The following is a 19,854-nucleotide window of genomic DNA, read 5'->3' as shown; positions in this document are numbered from 1 at the left end:
TCCATCATTAGAATTGATGAACTCATCAGTACAATCAATAAACTCCACAGGTGGTATTTATAAACTCCATCAATGGAATCAATAAACTCCATCATTGGAATCAATAAACTCCATCATTGGAATCTATAAACTCCATCAATGGAATCAATAAACTCCATCATTGGAATCAATAAACTCCATCATTGGAATCTATAAACTCCATCAATGGAATCAATAAACTCCATCATTGGAATCAATAAACTCCAGAGGTGGAATTTATAAACTCCATCAGCCGAATCTATAAACTCCATCAGTCGAATCTATAAACCTGATCAATTCAATCTATAAACTCCTTCAGTGGAATCTATCAACTCCATTCGTGGAATTTATAAATTCCAACAGTAGAATCGATAAACACCAACAGTAGAATCTATCAACTCCATCATTGGAATTTACAAACTCCATTATTGGAACTGATAAACCCCTCAGTGGAATCTATAAACTTCATCAATGGAATTCATACACTCCATCATTGGAATTTATAAACTCCATCAATGGAATCAATAAATTCCATCAGTGGAATCAATAAACTCCAGAAATGAAATCAACACACTCCATCAGTGGAATCAACAAACTCCATCAGTGGAATCAATAAACTCAATCAGTGGGATCAATATATTCCATCAGTGGAATTCATAAACTCCATCAGTGTAATTTATAAACTCCATGGGCCCGATATTAGCACCTGCTATTGGGTGCATTCCTGGTGGGGGGGCTCCAAAAATCGGGGAATCCCGGAGCGGGTCGGGATCCCGGCTCCAACCCGCCCACTTCCGGATTCCCCACAGACGCGCCGACGTGCGCGCGCAGCCCCTGCAGGTAGGACTCCCGCAGGCAATTAAAGCCGGCGGGGTCCCACTTAACAGTATTTATCTTGCTATTTCAGGTCATTTACAGACCTGATTGACCTGTTATATTAGGAGGGGTGGGATTTTACAAACAACAGGGACTGTTTCCCGTATTGGGGAAACACTCCCAGTTGAAATGGACGTGTTGCAGCTATCAGCCTGTGGCAGCTGCAAAGGTCCATTTGACAGTTGTCGGGGGGAGATCCTCACTCATTGCAGGAGGCCACTCTGTCACTTGGGACAAAGTTTGGCCTCCACCACCCTCCTCCTAACAATCAAATTCACCAACTTGCACACTTACCCTGGGGTCCAGAGACATGTACCTACCTTGTGGACCCCCTCAGATGTACATCTTCCGAATGGAGGCCACCGTTGCTGCAGTCATGACCTCCTCAGAGGACGAACAGCATCACCAGCCTCGCCGGCCATGCCTTCCACCTCTGACACGTGGAGCTCCACAACACAGTGCTGTGACACATCCAACTGCACGGCAGGAGGGAGGGAAAAGGCAGAGAAAGATGCGTCGCAGAGGGCACTACCCTCACCACAGGGTCCACAGACCGAGGCTCAGCTTCCTGGAACTCTCTGAGCAGCAGTGCACATGGAGGCTCAGAGTCACTCGACATGTAGTCATGGACATCTGCATCCTCCTTCATGCCGAGCTGCTCCTGGCTGGCCCGAGCACCATCTTCTTACCTGTCGCTGTCAAAGTTACCACTTCCCTCAACAACTTCTCCTCCGCATCCTTCCAGGGTGCCACCGGGGACATCGCCGACGTCTCTCAGTCGTCTGCACAAAAGAGCCCTGCAAATACACCTACACCCACTCTGCAGTGACACAATGGGTGGCATCAGGTGTGGGTCTTCATTGTGATCCTCAGGAAAGGGCATTATTGCACAAACCAGACAAGATTCGCAAAGACGTGGCAGTAGTGGTGCCAATATAATATGTGATGTGAGTTGGTCAGAAATTAAATGTAAGTAAAAACCATGACAAACCCTCAAACACCCTTGTGCATCCCCTTCATGCTCACAACACGTTTGCCTTATGCTGCCTACTGCACATATGTGATGCATGCCCTGTGGCTGCAGCACAGGTAGTGGCAGGTTGAGTGAGGATGACCGTGAAAGAGATGCATGAGAGGGTGAGTATGAGATAGAGCCATGAGATTGTATGAGGATTGGGTTGAGTGGTAGTGGCGGGATGAGTACTGGCGAGGTGAGTAAGTGCAGGTAAGATGAGGATGAGGTTTGAGTGGGTGTGAGGGGTGATGTGACAGAGTAGTGTTGGCAGTGCAGAAGGAGATGTGGGGTGGGGGCGGTGATGTGGCAGACGGAGTGTTGGGGAATGAGTAAGTGTACTCACTTCGGCTGACCTACTTAGGTCATTGCAGCGCCTCCTGCACTGTATGCAGGTGGACGATATGTTGGTGGTGCAGGTGACCTCCTCTGAGCCAGGCCTCCTCCTCACCCCATCCAATGATACCTGGAGTGAGGCATCATTAAACCTGGGAGCAGCCTTCCCCCTGGGCTGCTCCATGCTGTAATTTTTCCTATTTCTTGCAGCATCTGTCAGTGGAGGACTGCCCCTTTAAATGGAGCTCCTCCAGCTGACAGAGCTTACTGCGCATGCGCAGCCCGCCTGACGCGCAGATCAGCAGTGGGGAACCCGGAAGACCAGGTAAGTGGATCCAATTAGGCTGCGATCGCACGCGGGGCAGATTGATTTCACCGGGCGCGTTGCCCACGCAACCAGTCGCCCCCCACCGCCCCGCCGCAAACCCGCAGCCCTGGTAATATCGAGCCCCATCAGTGAAATCCAAAAACTCCATCATTGGAATTTAAAAACTCCATCAATGGAAACTCTAAACTCCGTCAATCAAATCAATAACCTACATGAGTAGAATTAATAAACTCCATCAGTGGAATCTATAAACTCCATCAATGGAATCTATAAATTCCAACAATGGAATCAATAAACACTATCAGTGGTATAAAAAACTCCATCAATGAAATCAACAAACTCCATCACTGGAATCTATAAAAGCCATCAGTGGAATCTAGAAGCTCCATCAATGGAATCTATAAACTCCATCAGTGGAATCAAGAAACTCCATCAGTGGAATTTATGAACTGGATTCTGTGATCAGTGGAAACTATCAACTCCATCAGTGGAATCGATAAACTCCATCAATGGAATTTATGAACTCCAATATTGTAATTTATAAATTCCATCAGTGGAATCTATAAACCTCACCAGTGGAATCTATAAACCTCACCAGTGGAATCAATAATCTCCATAGTGGAATATATTAACTCCTTCAGTCAAAATTATATACTCTATCATTAGAATTGATAAACTCCATCAATGGAATCAATGAACTTAATCAATGGAATCGAACAATTCCATCAATGGAATCAATAAACTCCATCAGTTGAATCTGTCAATTCCATCAATGGAAGCAATGAACTTAATCAATGGAATCTCTCAACTCCATCAGTGGAATCTATAAACTCCATCAATGGAATCAATAAACTCCATCAGTTGAATCTGTCAATTCCATCAATGGAAGCAATGAACTTAATCAATGGAATCTCTCAACTCCATCAGTGGAATCTATAAACTCCATCAGTGGAATCTATGAACTCCATCAGTGGAATCTATAAACTCCATCAGTGGAATCTATAAACTCCATCAATGGAATCTATAAACTCCATCAGTGGAATCTATCAACTCCATCAATGGAATCTATAAACTCCATCAGTGGAATCTATAAACTCCATCAATGGAATCTATAAACTCCATCAGTGGAATCTGTCAATTCCATCAATGGAAGCAATGAACTTAATCAATGGAATCTCTCAACTCCATCAGTGGAATCTATAAACTCCATCAATGGAATCTATAAACTCCATCAATGGAATCTATAAACTCCATCAATGGAATCTATAAACTCCATCAGTGGAATCTGTCAATTCCATCAATGGAAGCAATGAACTTAATCAATGGAATCTCTCAACTCCATCAGTGGAATCTATAAACTCCATCAATGGAATCTATAAACTCCATCAATGGAATCTATAAACTCCATCAGTGGAATCTATAAACTCCATCAGTGGAATCTATAAACTCCATCAATGGAATCTATAAACTCCATCAGTGGAATCTATAAACTCCATCAATGGAATCTATAAACTCCATCAATGGAATCTATAAACTCCATCAATGGAATCTATAAACTCCATCAGTGGAATCTGTCAATTCCATCAATGGAAGCAATGAACTTAATCAATGGAATCTCTCAACTCCATCAGTGGAATCTATAAACTCCATCAATGGAATCTATAAACTCCATCAATGGAATCTATAAACTCCATCAGTGGAATCTATAAACTCCATCAGTGGAATCTATAAACTCCATCAATGGAATCTATAAACTCCATCAGTGGAATCTATAAACTCCATCAATGGAATCTATAAACTCCATCAGTGGAATCTATAAACTCCATCAGTGGAATCGATAAACTCCATCAATGGAATCTATAAACTCCATCAATGGAATCTATAAACTCCATCAGTGGAATCTATAAACTCCAACAGTGGAATCTATAAACTCCATCAATGGAATCTATAAACTCCATCAGTGGAATCTATAAACTCCATCAATGGAATCTATAAACTCCATCAGTGGAATCTATAAACTCCATCAGTGGAATCTATAAACTCCATCAGTGGAATCTATAAACTCCATCAATGGAATCTATAAACTCCATCAGTGGAATCTATAAACTCCATCAATGGAATCTATAAACTCCATCAGTCGAATCTATAAACTCCATCAGTGGAATCTATAAACTCCATCAGTGGAATCAATAAACTCCATCAGTGGAATCTATAAACTCCATCAGTGGAATCTATAAACTCCATCAATGGAATCGATAAACTCCATCAGTGGAATCAATAAACTCCATCAATGGAATCTATAAACTCCATCAATGGAATCTATAAACTCCATCAGTGGAATCAATAAACTCCATCAATGGAATCTATAAACTCCATCAGTGGAATCTATAAACTCCATCAGTGGAATCTATAAACTCCATCAGTGGAATCTATAAACTCCATCAGTGGAATCTATAAACTCCATCAATGGAATCTATAAACTCCATCAGTGGAATCTATCAACTCCATCAATGGAATCTATAAACTCCATCAGTGGAATCTATAAACTCCATCAATGGAATCTATAAACTCCATCAGTGGAATCTGTCAATTCCATCAATGGAAGCAATGAACTTAATCAATGGAATCCCTCAACTCCATCAGTGCAATCTATAAACTCCATCAATGGAATCTATAAACTCCATCAATGGAATCTATAAACTCCATCAATGGAATCTATAAACTCCATCAGTGGAATCTGTCAATTCCATCAATGGAAGCAATGAACTTAATCAATGGAATCTCTCAACTCCATCAGTGGAATCTATAAACTCCATCAATGGAATCTATAAACTCCATCAATGGAATCTATAAACTCCATCAGTGGAATCTATAAACTCCATCAGTGGAATCTATAAACTCCATCAATGGAATCTATAAACTCCATCAGTGGAATCTATAAACTCCATCAATGGAATCTATAAACTCCATCAGTGGAATCTATAAACTCCATCAGTGGAATCGATAAACTCCATCAATGGAATCTATAAACTCCATCAATGGAATCTATAAACTCCATCAGTGGAATCTATAAACTCCAACAGTGGAATCTATAAACTCCATCAATGGAATCTATAAACTCCATCAGTGGAATCTATAAACTCCATCAATGGAATCTATAAACTCCATCAGTGGAATCTATAAACTCCATCAGTGGAATCTATAAACTCCATCAGTGGAATCTATAAACTCCATCAATGGAATCTATAAACTCCATCAGTGGAATCTATAAACTCCATCAATGGAATCTATAAACTCCATCAGTCGAATCTATAAACTCCATCAGTGGAATCTATAAACTCCATCAGTGGAATCAATAAACTCCATCAGTGGAATCTATAAACTCCATCAGTGGAATCTATAAACTCCATCAATGGAATCGATAAACTCCATCAGTGGAATCTATAAACTCCATCAATGGAATCTATAAACTCCATCAGTGGAATCTGTCAATTCCATCAATGGAAGCAATGAACTTAATCAATGGAATCTCTCAACTCCATCAGTGGAATCTATAAACTCCATCAATGGAATCTATAAACTCCATCAATGGAATCTATAAACTCCATCAGTGGAATCTATAAACTCCATCAGTGGAATCTATAAACTCCATCAATGGAATCTATAAACTCCATCAGTGGAATCTATAAACTCCATCAATGGAATCTATAAACTCCATCAGTGGAATCTATAAACTCCATCAGTGGAATCGATAAACTCCATCAATGGAATCTATAAACTCCATCAATGGAATCTATAAACTCCATCAGTGGAATCTATAAACTCCAACAGTGGAATCTATAAACTCCATCAATGGAATCTATAAACTCCATCAGTGGAATCTATAAACTCCATCAATGGAATCTATAAACTCCATCAGTGGAATCTATAAACTCCATCAGTGGAATCTATAAACTCCATCAGTGGAATCTATAAACTCCATCAATGGAATCTATAAACTCCATCAGTGGAATCTATAAACTCCATCAATGGAATCTATAAACTCCATCAGTCGAATCTATAAACTCCATCAGTGGAATCTATAAACTCCATCAGTGGAATCAATAAACTCCATCAGTGGAATCTATAAACTCCATCAGTGGAATCTATAAACTCCATCAATGGAATCGATAAACTCCATCAGTGGAATCAATAAACTCCATCAATGGAATCTATAAACTCCATCAATGGAATCTATAAACTCCATCAGTGGAATCAATAAACTCCATCAATGGAATCTATAAACTCCATCAGTGGAATCTATAAACTCCATCAGTGGAATCTATAAACTCCATCAGTGGAATCTATAAACTCCATCAGTGGAATCTATAAACTCCATCAATGGAATCTATAAACTCCATCAGTGGAATCTATCAACTCCATCAATGGAATCTATAAACTCCATCAGTGGAATCTATAAACTCCATCAATGGAATCTATAAACTCCATCAGTGGAATCTGTCAATTCCATCAATGGAAGCAATGAACTTAATCAATGGAATCTCTCAACTCCATCAGTGGAATCTATAAACTCCATCAATGGAATCTATAAACTCCATCAATGGAATCTATAAACTCCATCAATGGAATCTATAAACTCCATCAGTGGAATCTGTCAATTCCATCAATGGAAGCAATGAACTTAATCAATGGAATCTCTCAACTCCATCAGTGGAATCTATAAACTCCATCAATGGAATCTATAAACTCCATCAATGGAATCTATAAACTCCATCAGTGGAATCTATAAACTCCATCAGTGGAATCTATAAACTCCATCAATGGAATCTATAAACTCCATCAGTGGAATCTATAAACTCCATCAATGGAATCTATAAACTCCATCAGTGGAATCTATAAACTCCATCAGTGGAATCGATAAACTCCATCAATGGAATCTATAAACTCCATCAATGGAATCTATAAACTCCATCAGTGGAATCTACAAACTCCAACAGTGGAATCTATAAACTCCATCAATGGAATCTATAAACTCCATCAGTGGAATCTATAAACTCCATCAATGGAATCTATAAACTCCATCAGTGGAATCTATAAACTCCATCAGTGGAATCTATAAACTCCATCAGTGGAATCTATAAACTCCATCAATGGAATCTATAAACTCCATCAGTGGAATCTATAAACTCCATCAATGGAATCTATAAACTCCATCAGTCGAATCTATAAACTCCATCAGTGGAATCTATAAACTCCATCAGTGGAATCAATAAACTCCATCAGTGGAATCTATAAACTCCATCAGTGGAATCTATAAACTCCATCAATGGAATCGATAAACTCCATCAGTGGAATCAATAAACTCCATCAATGGAATCTATAAACTCCATCAATGGAATCTATAAACTCCATCAGTGGAATCAATAAACTCCATCAATGGAATCTATAAACTCCATCAGTGGAATCTATAAACTCCATCAGTGGAATCTATAAACTCCATCAATGGAATCTATAAACTCCATCAGTGGAATCTATAAACTCCATTAGTGGAATCTATAAACTCCATCAGTGGAATCTATAAACTCCATCAATGGAATCGATAAACTCCATCAGTGGAATCTATAAACTCCATCAATGGAATCTATAAACTCCATCAGTGGAATCGATAAACTCCATCAGTGGAATCGATAAACTCCATCAGTGGAATCTATAAACTCCATCAGTGGAATCTATAAACTGCATCATTGTAATTTATAAACTCCCATCAGTGGAAAATCTAAACCCCATCAATGAAATCAATAAACACCATCAATGGATTCTATAAATCCCATCAATGGAATCAATACACTAAAGCAGTCGAAACTATTAACTCCATCAGTGGAATTTATAAACTTAATCAGTGGACTCTATAAGCTCCATCATTTGAATTTATCAACCGCATCAGTGGGAACTGTAAACTACATCAATGGAATCAATATACTCCATCAATGAAATCTACAAACTCCTTCATTGGAATCTAAAAACTCCGTCAATTGAATCTTAAACTCCTTCATTGGAATCTAAAAACTCCGTCAATGGAATCTATAAATTCCATCAACGGAACCAATAAGCTCCATCAGTGGAAACGGTAACCTCCAGCAGTGTAATTTATAAACTCCATCAGTGAAATATATAAACTCCATCAGTGGAATCAATAAACACCATCAGTGGAATCTACAAACTCCATCAGTGGGATCCATGCACTCCGTCAATGGAATCAATAAACTCCATCAGTGGAAACAAAGAACTCAGTTAGTGGAATTTATACACTCCACCAGTGGAATCAATAAACTCCATCAGTGGAATCAATAAACTCCATCAGTGGAATCAATAAACTCCATCAGTGGAATCAATAAACTCCATCAGTGGAATCCATGAACCTCATCAGTGGAATCAATAATCTCCTTCAGGGGAATTTATCAACTGCATCAGTGGAATCTATAAACTCCATCAATGGAATCAACATATCCCATCTGTGGAATCTATAATCTCGATCAATGGAATCAAGAAACTCCATCAGGGGAATTTATAAACTCCATCAGTGGAAACTCTAAACTCCATCAATCGAATCAACAAACTCCATCAATGGAATTTATAATCTCCTTCAGTGGAATCTATAAACTCAACCGATGGAATCTGTAAACTCCAGCTGTGGAAACTGTAAACTCCAGCTGTGGAATTTATAAACTCCAAAAGTGGAATCAATAAACTCCATCAGTGGAAACTGTAAACTCCAGCAGTGGAATTTATAAAATCCATCAGTGGAAACTCTAAACTCCATCAATCGAATCAACAAACTCCATCAGTGGAATCAATAAACTCCATTAGTAGAATCAAAAACTCCCATCAGTGGAATCTATAAACTCCATCAGTGGAATTTATAAACTCCATCAGTGGAATCAATAAACTCCATCAGTGGAATCAATAAACTCCATCAGTGGAATCAATAAACTCCCATCAGTGGAATCTATAAACTCCATTAGTGGAATTTATAAACTCCAAAAGTGGAATCAATAAACTCCATCAGTGGAATCAATAAACTCCATCAGTGGAATCAATAAACTCCCATCAGTGGAATCTATAAACTCCATCAGTGGAATTTATAAACTCCAAAAGTGGAATCAATAAACTCCATCAGTGGAATCGATCAACTCCATCGGTGGAATCTATAAACTAAATCATTGTAATTTATAAACTCCATCAGTGGAAAATCTCAACTCCATCAATGGAATCAATAAACACCATCAATGGAATCTATAAATTTCATCAATGGAATCAATAAACTAAAGCAGTCGAAACTATTTACTCCATCAGTGGGATCTATAAACTCCATCAATGGAATTTATGAACTACAATATTGTAATTTATAAATTCCATCAGTGGAATCTATAAACCTCACCAGTGGAATCTATAAACCTCACCAGTGGAATCAATAAACTCCATAGTGGAATATATAAACTCCTTCAGTCAAAATTATATACTCTATCATTAGAATTGATAAACTCCATCAATGGAATCAATGAACTTAATCAATGGAATCGAACAATTCCATCAATGGAATCAATAAACTCCATCAGTGGAATCTGTCAATTCCATCAATGGAAGCAATGAACTTAATCAATGGAATCTCTCAACTCCATCAGTGGAATCTATAAACTCCATCAATGGAATCTATAAACTCCATCAGTGGAATCTATAAACTCCATCAATGGAATCTATAAACTCCATCAGTGGAATCTATAAACTCCATCAGTGGAATCGATAAACTCCATCAATGGAATCTATAAACTCCATCAGTGGAATCCATAAACTCCATCAGTGGAATCTATAAACTCCATCAATGGAATCAATAAACTCCATCAGTGGAATCTATAAACTCCATCAGTGGAATCGATAAACTCCATCAATGGAATCCATAAACTCCATCAGTGGAATCTATAAACTCCATCAATGGAATCTATAAACTCCATCAGTGGAATCGATAAACTCCATCAGTGGAATCTATAAACTCCATCAGTGGAATCTATAAACTCGTTTAGTGGAATCAATAAACTCCATCAGTGGAATCAATAAACTCCATCAATGGAATCTGTAAACTCCATCAGTGGAATCAATAAACTCCATCAGTCGAATCGATAAACTCCATCAGTGGAATCTATAAACTCCATCAGTGGAATCTATTAACTCCATCAGTGGAATCTATAAACTCCATCAGTGGAATCCATAAACTCCATCAGTGGAATCTATAAACTCCATCAGTGGAATCGATAAACTCCATCAATGGAATCTATAAACTCCATCAATGGAATCGATAAACTCCATCAATGGAATCAATAAACTCCATCAGTGGAATCTATAAACTCCATCAATGGAATCTATAAACTCCATCAATGGAATCAATAAACTCCATCAGTGGAATCTATAAACTCCATCAGTGGAATCCATAAACTCCATCAGTGGAATCTATAAACTCCATCAGTGGAATCGATAAACTCCATCAATGGAATCTATAAACTCCATCAATGGAATCGATAAACTCCATCAATGGAATCTATAAACTCCATCAATGGAATCTATAAACTCCATCAATGGAATCGATAAACTCCATCAATGGAATCAATAAACTCCATCAGTGGAATCTATTAACTCCATCAGTGGAATCTATAAACTCCATCAGTGGAATCGATAAACTCCATCAATGGAATCTATAAACTCCATCAATGGAATCGATAAACTCCATCAATGGAATCTATAAACTCCATCAATGGAATCTATAAACTCCATCAATGGAATCGATAAACTCCATCAATGGAATCAATAAACTCCATCAGTGGAATCTATTAACTCCATCAGTGGAATCTATAAACTCCATCAGTGGAATCCATAAACTCCATCAGTGGAATCTATAAACTCCATCAATGGAATCTATAAACTCCATCAATGGAATCTATAAACTCCATCAATGGAATCTATAAACTCCATCAGTGGAATCGATAAACTCCATCAATGGAATCTATAAACTCCATCAATGGAATCTATAAACTCCATCAGTGGAATCGATAAACTCCATCAGTGGAATCCAGAAACTCCATCAGTGGAATCTATAAACTCCATCAATGGAATCTATAAACTCCATCAGTGGAATCGATAAACTCCATCAGTGGAATCCATAAACTCCATCAGTGGAATCTATAAACTCCATCAGTGGAATCGATAAACTCCATCAATGGAATCTATAAACTCCATCAATGGAATCTATAAACTCCATCAGTGGAATCGATAAACTCCATCAATGGAATCTATAAACTCCATCAATGGAATCTATAAACTCCATCAATGGAATCTATAAACTCCATCAATGGAATCTATAAACTCCATCAGTGGAATCGATAAACTCCATCAATGGAATCTATAAACTCCATCAATGGAATCAATAAACTCCATCAGTGGAATCTATAAACTCCATCAATGGAATCTATAAACTCCATCAGTGGAATCGATAAACTCCATCAGTGGAATCTATAAACTCCATCAGTGGAATCGATAAACTCCATCAGTGGAATCTATAAACTCCATCAGTGGAATCTATAAACTCCATCAGTGGAATCCATAAACTCCATCAGTGGAATCCATAAACTCCATCAGTGGAATCCATAAACTCCATCAGTGGAATCTATAAACTCCATCAGTGGAATCGATAAACTCCATCAATGGAATCTATAAACTCCATCAATGGAATCTATAAACTCCATCAGTGGAATCGATAAACTCCATCAGTGGAATCCATAAACTCCATCAGTGGAATCTATAAACTCCATCAGTGGAATCGATAAACTCCATCAATGGAATCTATAAACTCCATCAATGGAATCTATAAACTCCATCAGTGGAATCGATAAACTCCATCAATGGAATCTATAAACTCCATCAATGGAATCTATAAACTCCATCAATGGAATCTATAAACTCCATCAATGGAATCTATAAACTCCATCAGTGGAATCGATAAACTCCATCAATGGAATCTATAAACTCCATCAATGGAATCAATAAACTCCATCAGTGGAATCTATAAACTCCATCAATGGAATCTATAAACTCCATCAGTGGAATCGATAAACTCCATCAGTGGAATCTATAAACTCCATCAGTGGAATCGATAAACTCCATCAGTGGAATCTATAAACTCCATCAGTGGAATCTATAAACTCCATCAGTGGAATCCATAAACTCCATCAGTGGAATCCATAAACTCCATCAGTGGAATCCATAAACTCCATCAGTGGAATCTATAAACTCCATCAGTGGAATCGATAAACTCCATCAATGGAATCTATAAACTCCATCAATGGAATCTATAAACTCCATCAGTGGAATCCATAAACTCCATCAGTGGAATCTATATACTCCATCAGTGGAATCGATAAACTCCATCAATGGAATCTATAAACTCCATCAATGGAATCTATAAACTCCATCAATGGAATCTATAAACTCCATCAATGGAATCTATAAACTCCATCAGTGGAATCGATAAACTCCATCAATGGAATCTATAAACTCCATCAATGGAATCAATAAACTCCATCAGTGGAATCTATAAACTCCATCAATGGAATCTATAAACTCCATCAGTGGAATCGATAAACTCCATCAGTCGAATCGATAAACTCCATCAGTGGAATCGATAAACTCCATCAGTGGAATCGATAAACTCCATCAGTGGAATCAATAAACTCCATCAGTGGAATCGATAAACTCCATCAATGGAATCTATAAACTCCATCAGTGGAATCTATTAACTCCATCAGTGGAATCGATAAACTCCATCAATGGAATCTATAAACTCCATCAGTGGAATCTATTAACTCCATCAGTGGAATCTATAAACTCCATCAGTGGAATCCATAAACTCCATCAGTGGAATCTATAAACTCCATCAATGGAATCTATAAACTCCATCAGTGGAATCTATAAACTCCATCAGTGGAATCTATAAACTCCATCAGTGGAATCTATAAACTCGTTTAGTGGAATCAATAAACTCCATCAGTGGAATCAATAAACTCCATCAGTCGAATCGATAAACTCCATCAGTGGAATCTATAAACTCCATCAGTGGAATCTATTAACTCCATCAGTGGAATCTATAAACTCCATCAGTGGAATCCATAAACTCCATCAGTGGAATCTATAAACTCCATCAGTGGAATCGATAAACTCCATCAATGGAATCTATAAACTCCATCAATGGAATCGATAAACTCCATCAATGGAATCTATAAACTCCATCAATGGAATCTATAAACTCCATCAGTGGAATCGATAAACTCCATCAATGGAATCTATAAACTCCATCAATGGAATCGATAAACTCCATCAATGGAATCTATAAACTCCATCAATGGAATCTATAAACTCCGTCAGTGGAATCTATAAACTCCATCAGTGGAATCTATAAACTCCATCAGTGGAATCTATAAACTCCATCAATGGAATCGATAAACTCCATCAATGGAATCTATAAACTCCATCAATGGAATCGATAAACTCCATCAATGGAATCTATAAACTCCATCAATGGAATCTATAAACTCCGTCAGTGGAATCTATAAACTCCATCAGTGGAATCTATAAACTCCATCAGTGGAATCTATTAACTCCATCAGTGGAATCTATAAACTCCATCAGTGGAATCCATAAACTCCCATCAGTGGAATCTATAAACTCCATCAGTGGAATCTATAAACTCCATCAGTGGAATCCATAAACTCCCATCAGTGGAATCTATAAACTCCATCAGTGGAATCTATAAACTCCATCAGTGGAATCTATAAACTCCATCAGTGGAATCTATAAACTCCATCAGTGGAATCAATAAACTCCATCAGTGGAATCTATAAACTCCATCAGTGGAATCTATAAACTCCATCAGTGGAATCAATAAACTCCATCAGTGGAATCTATGAACTCCATCAGTGGAATCTATAAACTCCATCAGTGGAATCCATAAACTCCCATCAGTGGAATCTATAAACTCCATCAGTGGAATCTATAAACTCCATCAGTGGAATCTATAAACTCCATCAGTGGAATCAATAAACTCCATCAGTGGAATCCATAAACTCCATCAGTGGAATCTATAAACTCCATCAATGGAATCTATAAACTCCATCAGTGGAATCTATAAACTCGTTTAGTGGAATCAATAAACTCCATCAGTGGAATCTATAAACTCCATCAGTGGAATCAATAAACTCCATTAGTGGAATCTATAAACTCCATCAGTGGAATCAATAAACTCCATCAGTAGAATCGATAAACTCCATCAGTGGAATCTATAAACTCCATCAATGGAATCTATGAACTCCATCAGTGGAATCTATAAACTCCATCAGTGGAATCTATAAACTCGTTTAGTGGAATCAATAAACTCCATCAGTGGAATCAATAAACTCCATCAATGGTATCTATAAACTCCATCAATGGAATCTATAAACTCGTTTAGTGGAATCAATAAACTCCATCAGTGGAATCGATAAACTCCATCAGTATAATCTATTAATTCCACTGATGGAGTTTACTGATTCCACTGATGAGTTTATCAGTTTCAATGATGGTGTTTATAAATTCCACTGATGGTGTTTATTGAATCCACTGATGGAGTTTTTCGATTCCACTGATGTAATTTATTGATTCCACTGATTGAGTTGATTGATTCCACTGATGGAGTTTATTGATTCCACTGATGGGAGTTTATAGATTCCATTGATGGAGTTTATAGATTCCACTGAGGAGTTTATAAATTCCACTTATGTAATTTATTGATTCCACTGATGGAGATTATTGATTCCACTGATGGAGTTTATAGATACCATTGATGGAGTTTACAGTTTCCACTGATGGAGATTATTGATTCCTTTGAAGGCGTTTATTGATTCCACTGATTGAGTTTATTGATTCCACTGATGGAGTTTATAGATTCCACTGATGCAGTTTATTGATTCCTTTGAAGGCATTTATTGATTCCACTGATGGAGTTTATTGATTCCACTAATGCAGTTTATAGATTCCACTGATGGAGTTTATTAATTCTACTGATGGAGTTTATAGATTCCACTGATGGAGTTTATTGGTTCCACTAATGCAGTTTATAGATTCCACTGATGGAGTTTATTAATTCTACTGATGGAGTTTATAGATTCCATTGATGGAGTTTATAGATTCCACTGATGGATTTTATTGATTCCACTGGTGGAATTTATTGATTCCATTGATGGAGTTTATAAATTCCAATGATGGAGTGTATGGATTCCATTGATGAAGTTTATAGATTCCACTGAGGGGTTTATCAGTTCCAATAATGGAGTTCGTAAATTCCAGTGATGGAGTTGATAGATTCCACTGTTGGTGTTTATTGAATCCACTGACGGAGTTTATACATTCCATTGATGGAGTTGATAGATTTCACTGATGGAGTTTATTCATTCCATTGATGGAGTTTATAGATTCCACTGATGGAGTTTATTCATTCCAGTGATGGAGTTTATACATTCCATTGATGGAGTTGATAGATTTCACTGATGGAGTTTATTCATTCCATTGATGGAGTTTATAGATTCCACTGATGGAGTTTATAGATTCCACTGATGGAGTTTATTCATTCCAGTGATGGAGTTTATACATTCCATTGATGGAGTTGATAGATTTCACTGATGGAGTTTCTTGATTCCAGTGATGGAGATTATAGATTCCACTGATGGAGAAGAAGTTTCTCCTCATCTCAGTTTTGAAAGAGCAGCCCCTTATTCTAAGATTATGCCCCCAAGTTCCAGTTTCACCCATCTTTGGGAACATCCTTACTGCATCCACCCAATCAAGCCCCTTCACAATCTTATATGTTTCAATAAGATCGCCTCATTCTTCTGAACTCCAATGAGTAGAGTCCCAATCTACTCAACCTCTCCTCATATGTCCACCCCCTTATCCCCAGGATTAACCGAGTGAACCTTCTTTGATCTGCCTCGAGAGCAAGTATGTCTTTTCTAAAGTATGGACACCAAAACTGTATGCAGTATTCCAGGTGCGGTCTCACCAATACCTTATATAACTGCAGCAATACCTCCCTGTTTTTATATTCTATCCCCCGAGCAATAAATGCCAACATTCCATTGGCCTTCTTGATCACCTGCTGCACCTGCATACTAACTTTTTGATTTTCTTGCACTTGGACCCCCAGATCCCTTTGTACTGCAGTACTTTCCAGTTTCTCGCCATTAAGATAATAACTTGCTCTCCGATTTTTCCTGCCAAAGTGCATAACCTCACATTTTCCAATATTGTATTGCATCTGCCAAATCTCCGCCCACTCATCCAGCCTGTCTATATCCCCGTGTAGGTTTTTTATGTCCTACTCACTCTCTACTTTCCCTCCCATCTTTGTATCATCTGCAAACTTTGATATGTTACACTCGGTCCCCTCCTCCAAATCGTTAATATAGATTGTAAAGAGTTGGGGACCCAGCACCGACCCCTGCGGAACACCACTGGCTACTGGTTGCCAGTCTGAGAATGAACCATTTATCCCAACTCTCTGCTTCCTGATAGATAACCAATCCTCCACCCATGCCAGAATAACCATGCCAGAGATAAACTCCAACAGTATAATCTATAAACTTCATCAGTAGAATCAAAAACTCCATCAGTGGAATCTATAAACTCCATCAGTAGAATCTATAAACTCGTTCAGTGGAATCGAAAAATTCCATCAGTTGAATCTATAAACTCCATCAGTAGAATCTATAAACTCCTTCAATGAAATCTATGAACTCCATCATTGGAATCGATCAACTCCTCAGTAGAATGTATTAACTTGTTCAGTGGAATCAATAAACTCCATTAGTAGAATCAAAAACTCCAATCAGTGGAATCTATCAACACCATCAGTGGAATCAATAAACTCCATCACTGGAATCTATAAACACCATCACAGAATCTATAAACACCATCAATGGAATCTATAAACTTAGAATCATAGAATCATAGAAGTTTACAACATGGAAACAGGTTCTTCGGCCCAACATGTCCATGTCGCCCAGTTTATACCACTAAGCTAGTCCCAGTTGCCTGCACTTGGCCCATATCCCTCTATACCCATCTTACCCATGTAACTGTCCAAATGTTTTTTAAAAGACAAAATTGTACCCGCCTCCACTACTGCCTCTGGCAGCTCGTTCCAGACACTCACCACCCTTTGAGTGAAAAAATTGCCCCTCTGGATCCTTTTGTATCTCTCCCCTCTCACCTTAAATCTATGCCCCCTCGTTATAGATTCCCCTACCTTTGGGAAAAGATTTTGACTATCTACCTTATCTATGCCCCTCATTATTTTATAGACTTCCATAAGATCACCCCGAAACCTCCTACTCTCCAGGGAAAAAAGTCTCAGTCTATCCAACCTCTCCCTATAAGTCAAACCATCAAGTCCCGGTAGCATCCTAGTAAATCTTTTCTGCACTCTTTCTAGTTTAATAATATCCTTTCTATAATAGGGTGACCAGAACTGTACACAGTATTCCAAGTGTGGCCTAACTAATGTCTTGTACAACTTCAACAAGACATCCCAACTCCTGTATTCAATGTTCTGACCAATGAAACCAAGCATGCTGAATGCCTTCTTCACCACCCTATCCACCTGTGACTCCACTTTCAAGGAGCTATGAACCTGTACTCCTAGATCTCTTTGTTCTATAACTCTCCCCAACGCCCTACCATTAACGGAGTAGGTCCTGGCCCGATTCGATCTACCAAAATGCATCACCTCATATTTATCTAAATTAAACTCCATCTGCCATTCATCAGCCCACTGGCCCAATTTATCAAGATCCCGTTGTAATCCTAGATAACCTTCTTCACTGTCCACAATGCCACCAATCTTGGTGTCATCTGCAAACTTACTAACCATGCCTCCTAAATTCTCATCCAAATCAGATATTGTACAGCACTGAGCACACTACTGGCAACGCCCTCTGGGCATGTTGTAAGGTCTCCCTGAACCCTGCTTGAGTATTGCAAAAGTCCGCTTTACTGAGCCTCAGAGGCTGATGCTGGAACCTACGCCTGGCCCCAAAGCAGACTTTGGTCATATTTTCCCAAGAAGCGCCCACCCCTCCTGGACTGAAATTGTGGGGGTTCTTATGTGAGGCAAAAATCCAGCAGCTCTGAGTTGCACCCCCAAATTATGCCTCATTTCTACCCTACCTGGCCCCAGGAATTTAGGGCTCCAGCCTAGATTTGTAACATGGGGGATACTTGTCTCATGGAAACATTACCTTTATTTTTCCAGGTTAATAGAAAGTACTGATTCAGCGATCCATCCATCCATCCATCCATCCATCCAACTCTCTAATTCCAACGGCATTTGTTAACGAACATTTGAAGTGGGTGTGAAATAATACTAATGACCTCAAGCAATTCAAACTACCCATGGAGAATGTTCAATGAAATCTGTCATCCGTCTCACTGAGGGACATGCTCATTTTTTAATGAAATTTCTCAATTCACGACAGGAAACCAACGTTTATTCAGTAGAGGTCACTGCGTTGAGGAAAGGTCATCACACAGAAGAAAAGAGCTACTGACTGACCTCATTCACTCAATAAAACAACGTGAGACAATAAATTGTTTATGTTTTTTGATTTATTGTGAACGGTAGTCATCCTCATCATAATGAATGCTCCATTTAACTTAATAACACTGAACCTTTTCAGTTTGGACAAGTAATAGAATGTCTGATAATATAGTCTGATTTTCCTTTTGATGCCTGGCAAACAAATTTGGTGATGTAACCTGCATGTTTGTGTACATGAGTAATTTGAGACGTGACATGACGTGCTTGGGAGGAACAGATGACTTTGGACCTATGGTTCCCAAAGCTCTCCACCACTGGGGTTTTCCTCGCACATGCACATGTAGACTAACTGATAGAGATTGATGGCTCCGTTTAGTCAACAACTCCATTATCATTGTATCATGTGACTACAGGATGGTAGAAGACAAACTAGATGAACCTTGGTCTTTTTTCATGTAGCAATTCCTATGTTCGTGTCTTTAAATAATATTGTTAGCCTCAGTGCCAGTATATGCTATTAATGAGCTGATTTCCATATTCAAAACAAACTAAGCCAGTCATTAAGAAGCAGGCAGGCTGTAGTCCAAGCTTCCAGACTTATGGAGCAGCCAAAGA

The 19,854-nt window shown here is 38.4% G+C and overlaps 1 protein-coding gene across 1 annotated transcript in view; it reads left to right on the top strand.

Annotated features, from left to right (window-relative positions):
- The window catches only part of LOC137332540 (golgin subfamily A member 6-like protein 26), a 74,189-nt gene extending 54,900 nt beyond the window's left edge, over nt 1-19,289 (top strand). Inside the window, exon 7 of the mRNA XM_067996452.1 lies at nt 18,955-19,289. Within this exon, the coding sequence (XP_067852553.1) occupies nt 18,955-18,959 (5 nt within the window). The 3' untranslated portion in view covers nt 18,960-19,289. The remainder of the gene's footprint in view (nt 1-18,954) is intronic.
- The last annotated feature ends 565 nt before the right edge of the window (nt 19,290-19,854 follow it).

Source organism: Heptranchias perlo, chromosome 2 (assembly GCF_035084215.1).
Source record: "Heptranchias perlo isolate sHepPer1 chromosome 2, sHepPer1.hap1, whole genome shotgun sequence".
NCBI lineage: Eukaryota > Metazoa > Chordata > Chondrichthyes > Hexanchiformes > Hexanchidae > Heptranchias > Heptranchias perlo.
The sequence above is the reverse complement of the archived record's forward strand: the minus strand, read 5'-3'. Positions and strand labels throughout refer to the sequence as shown.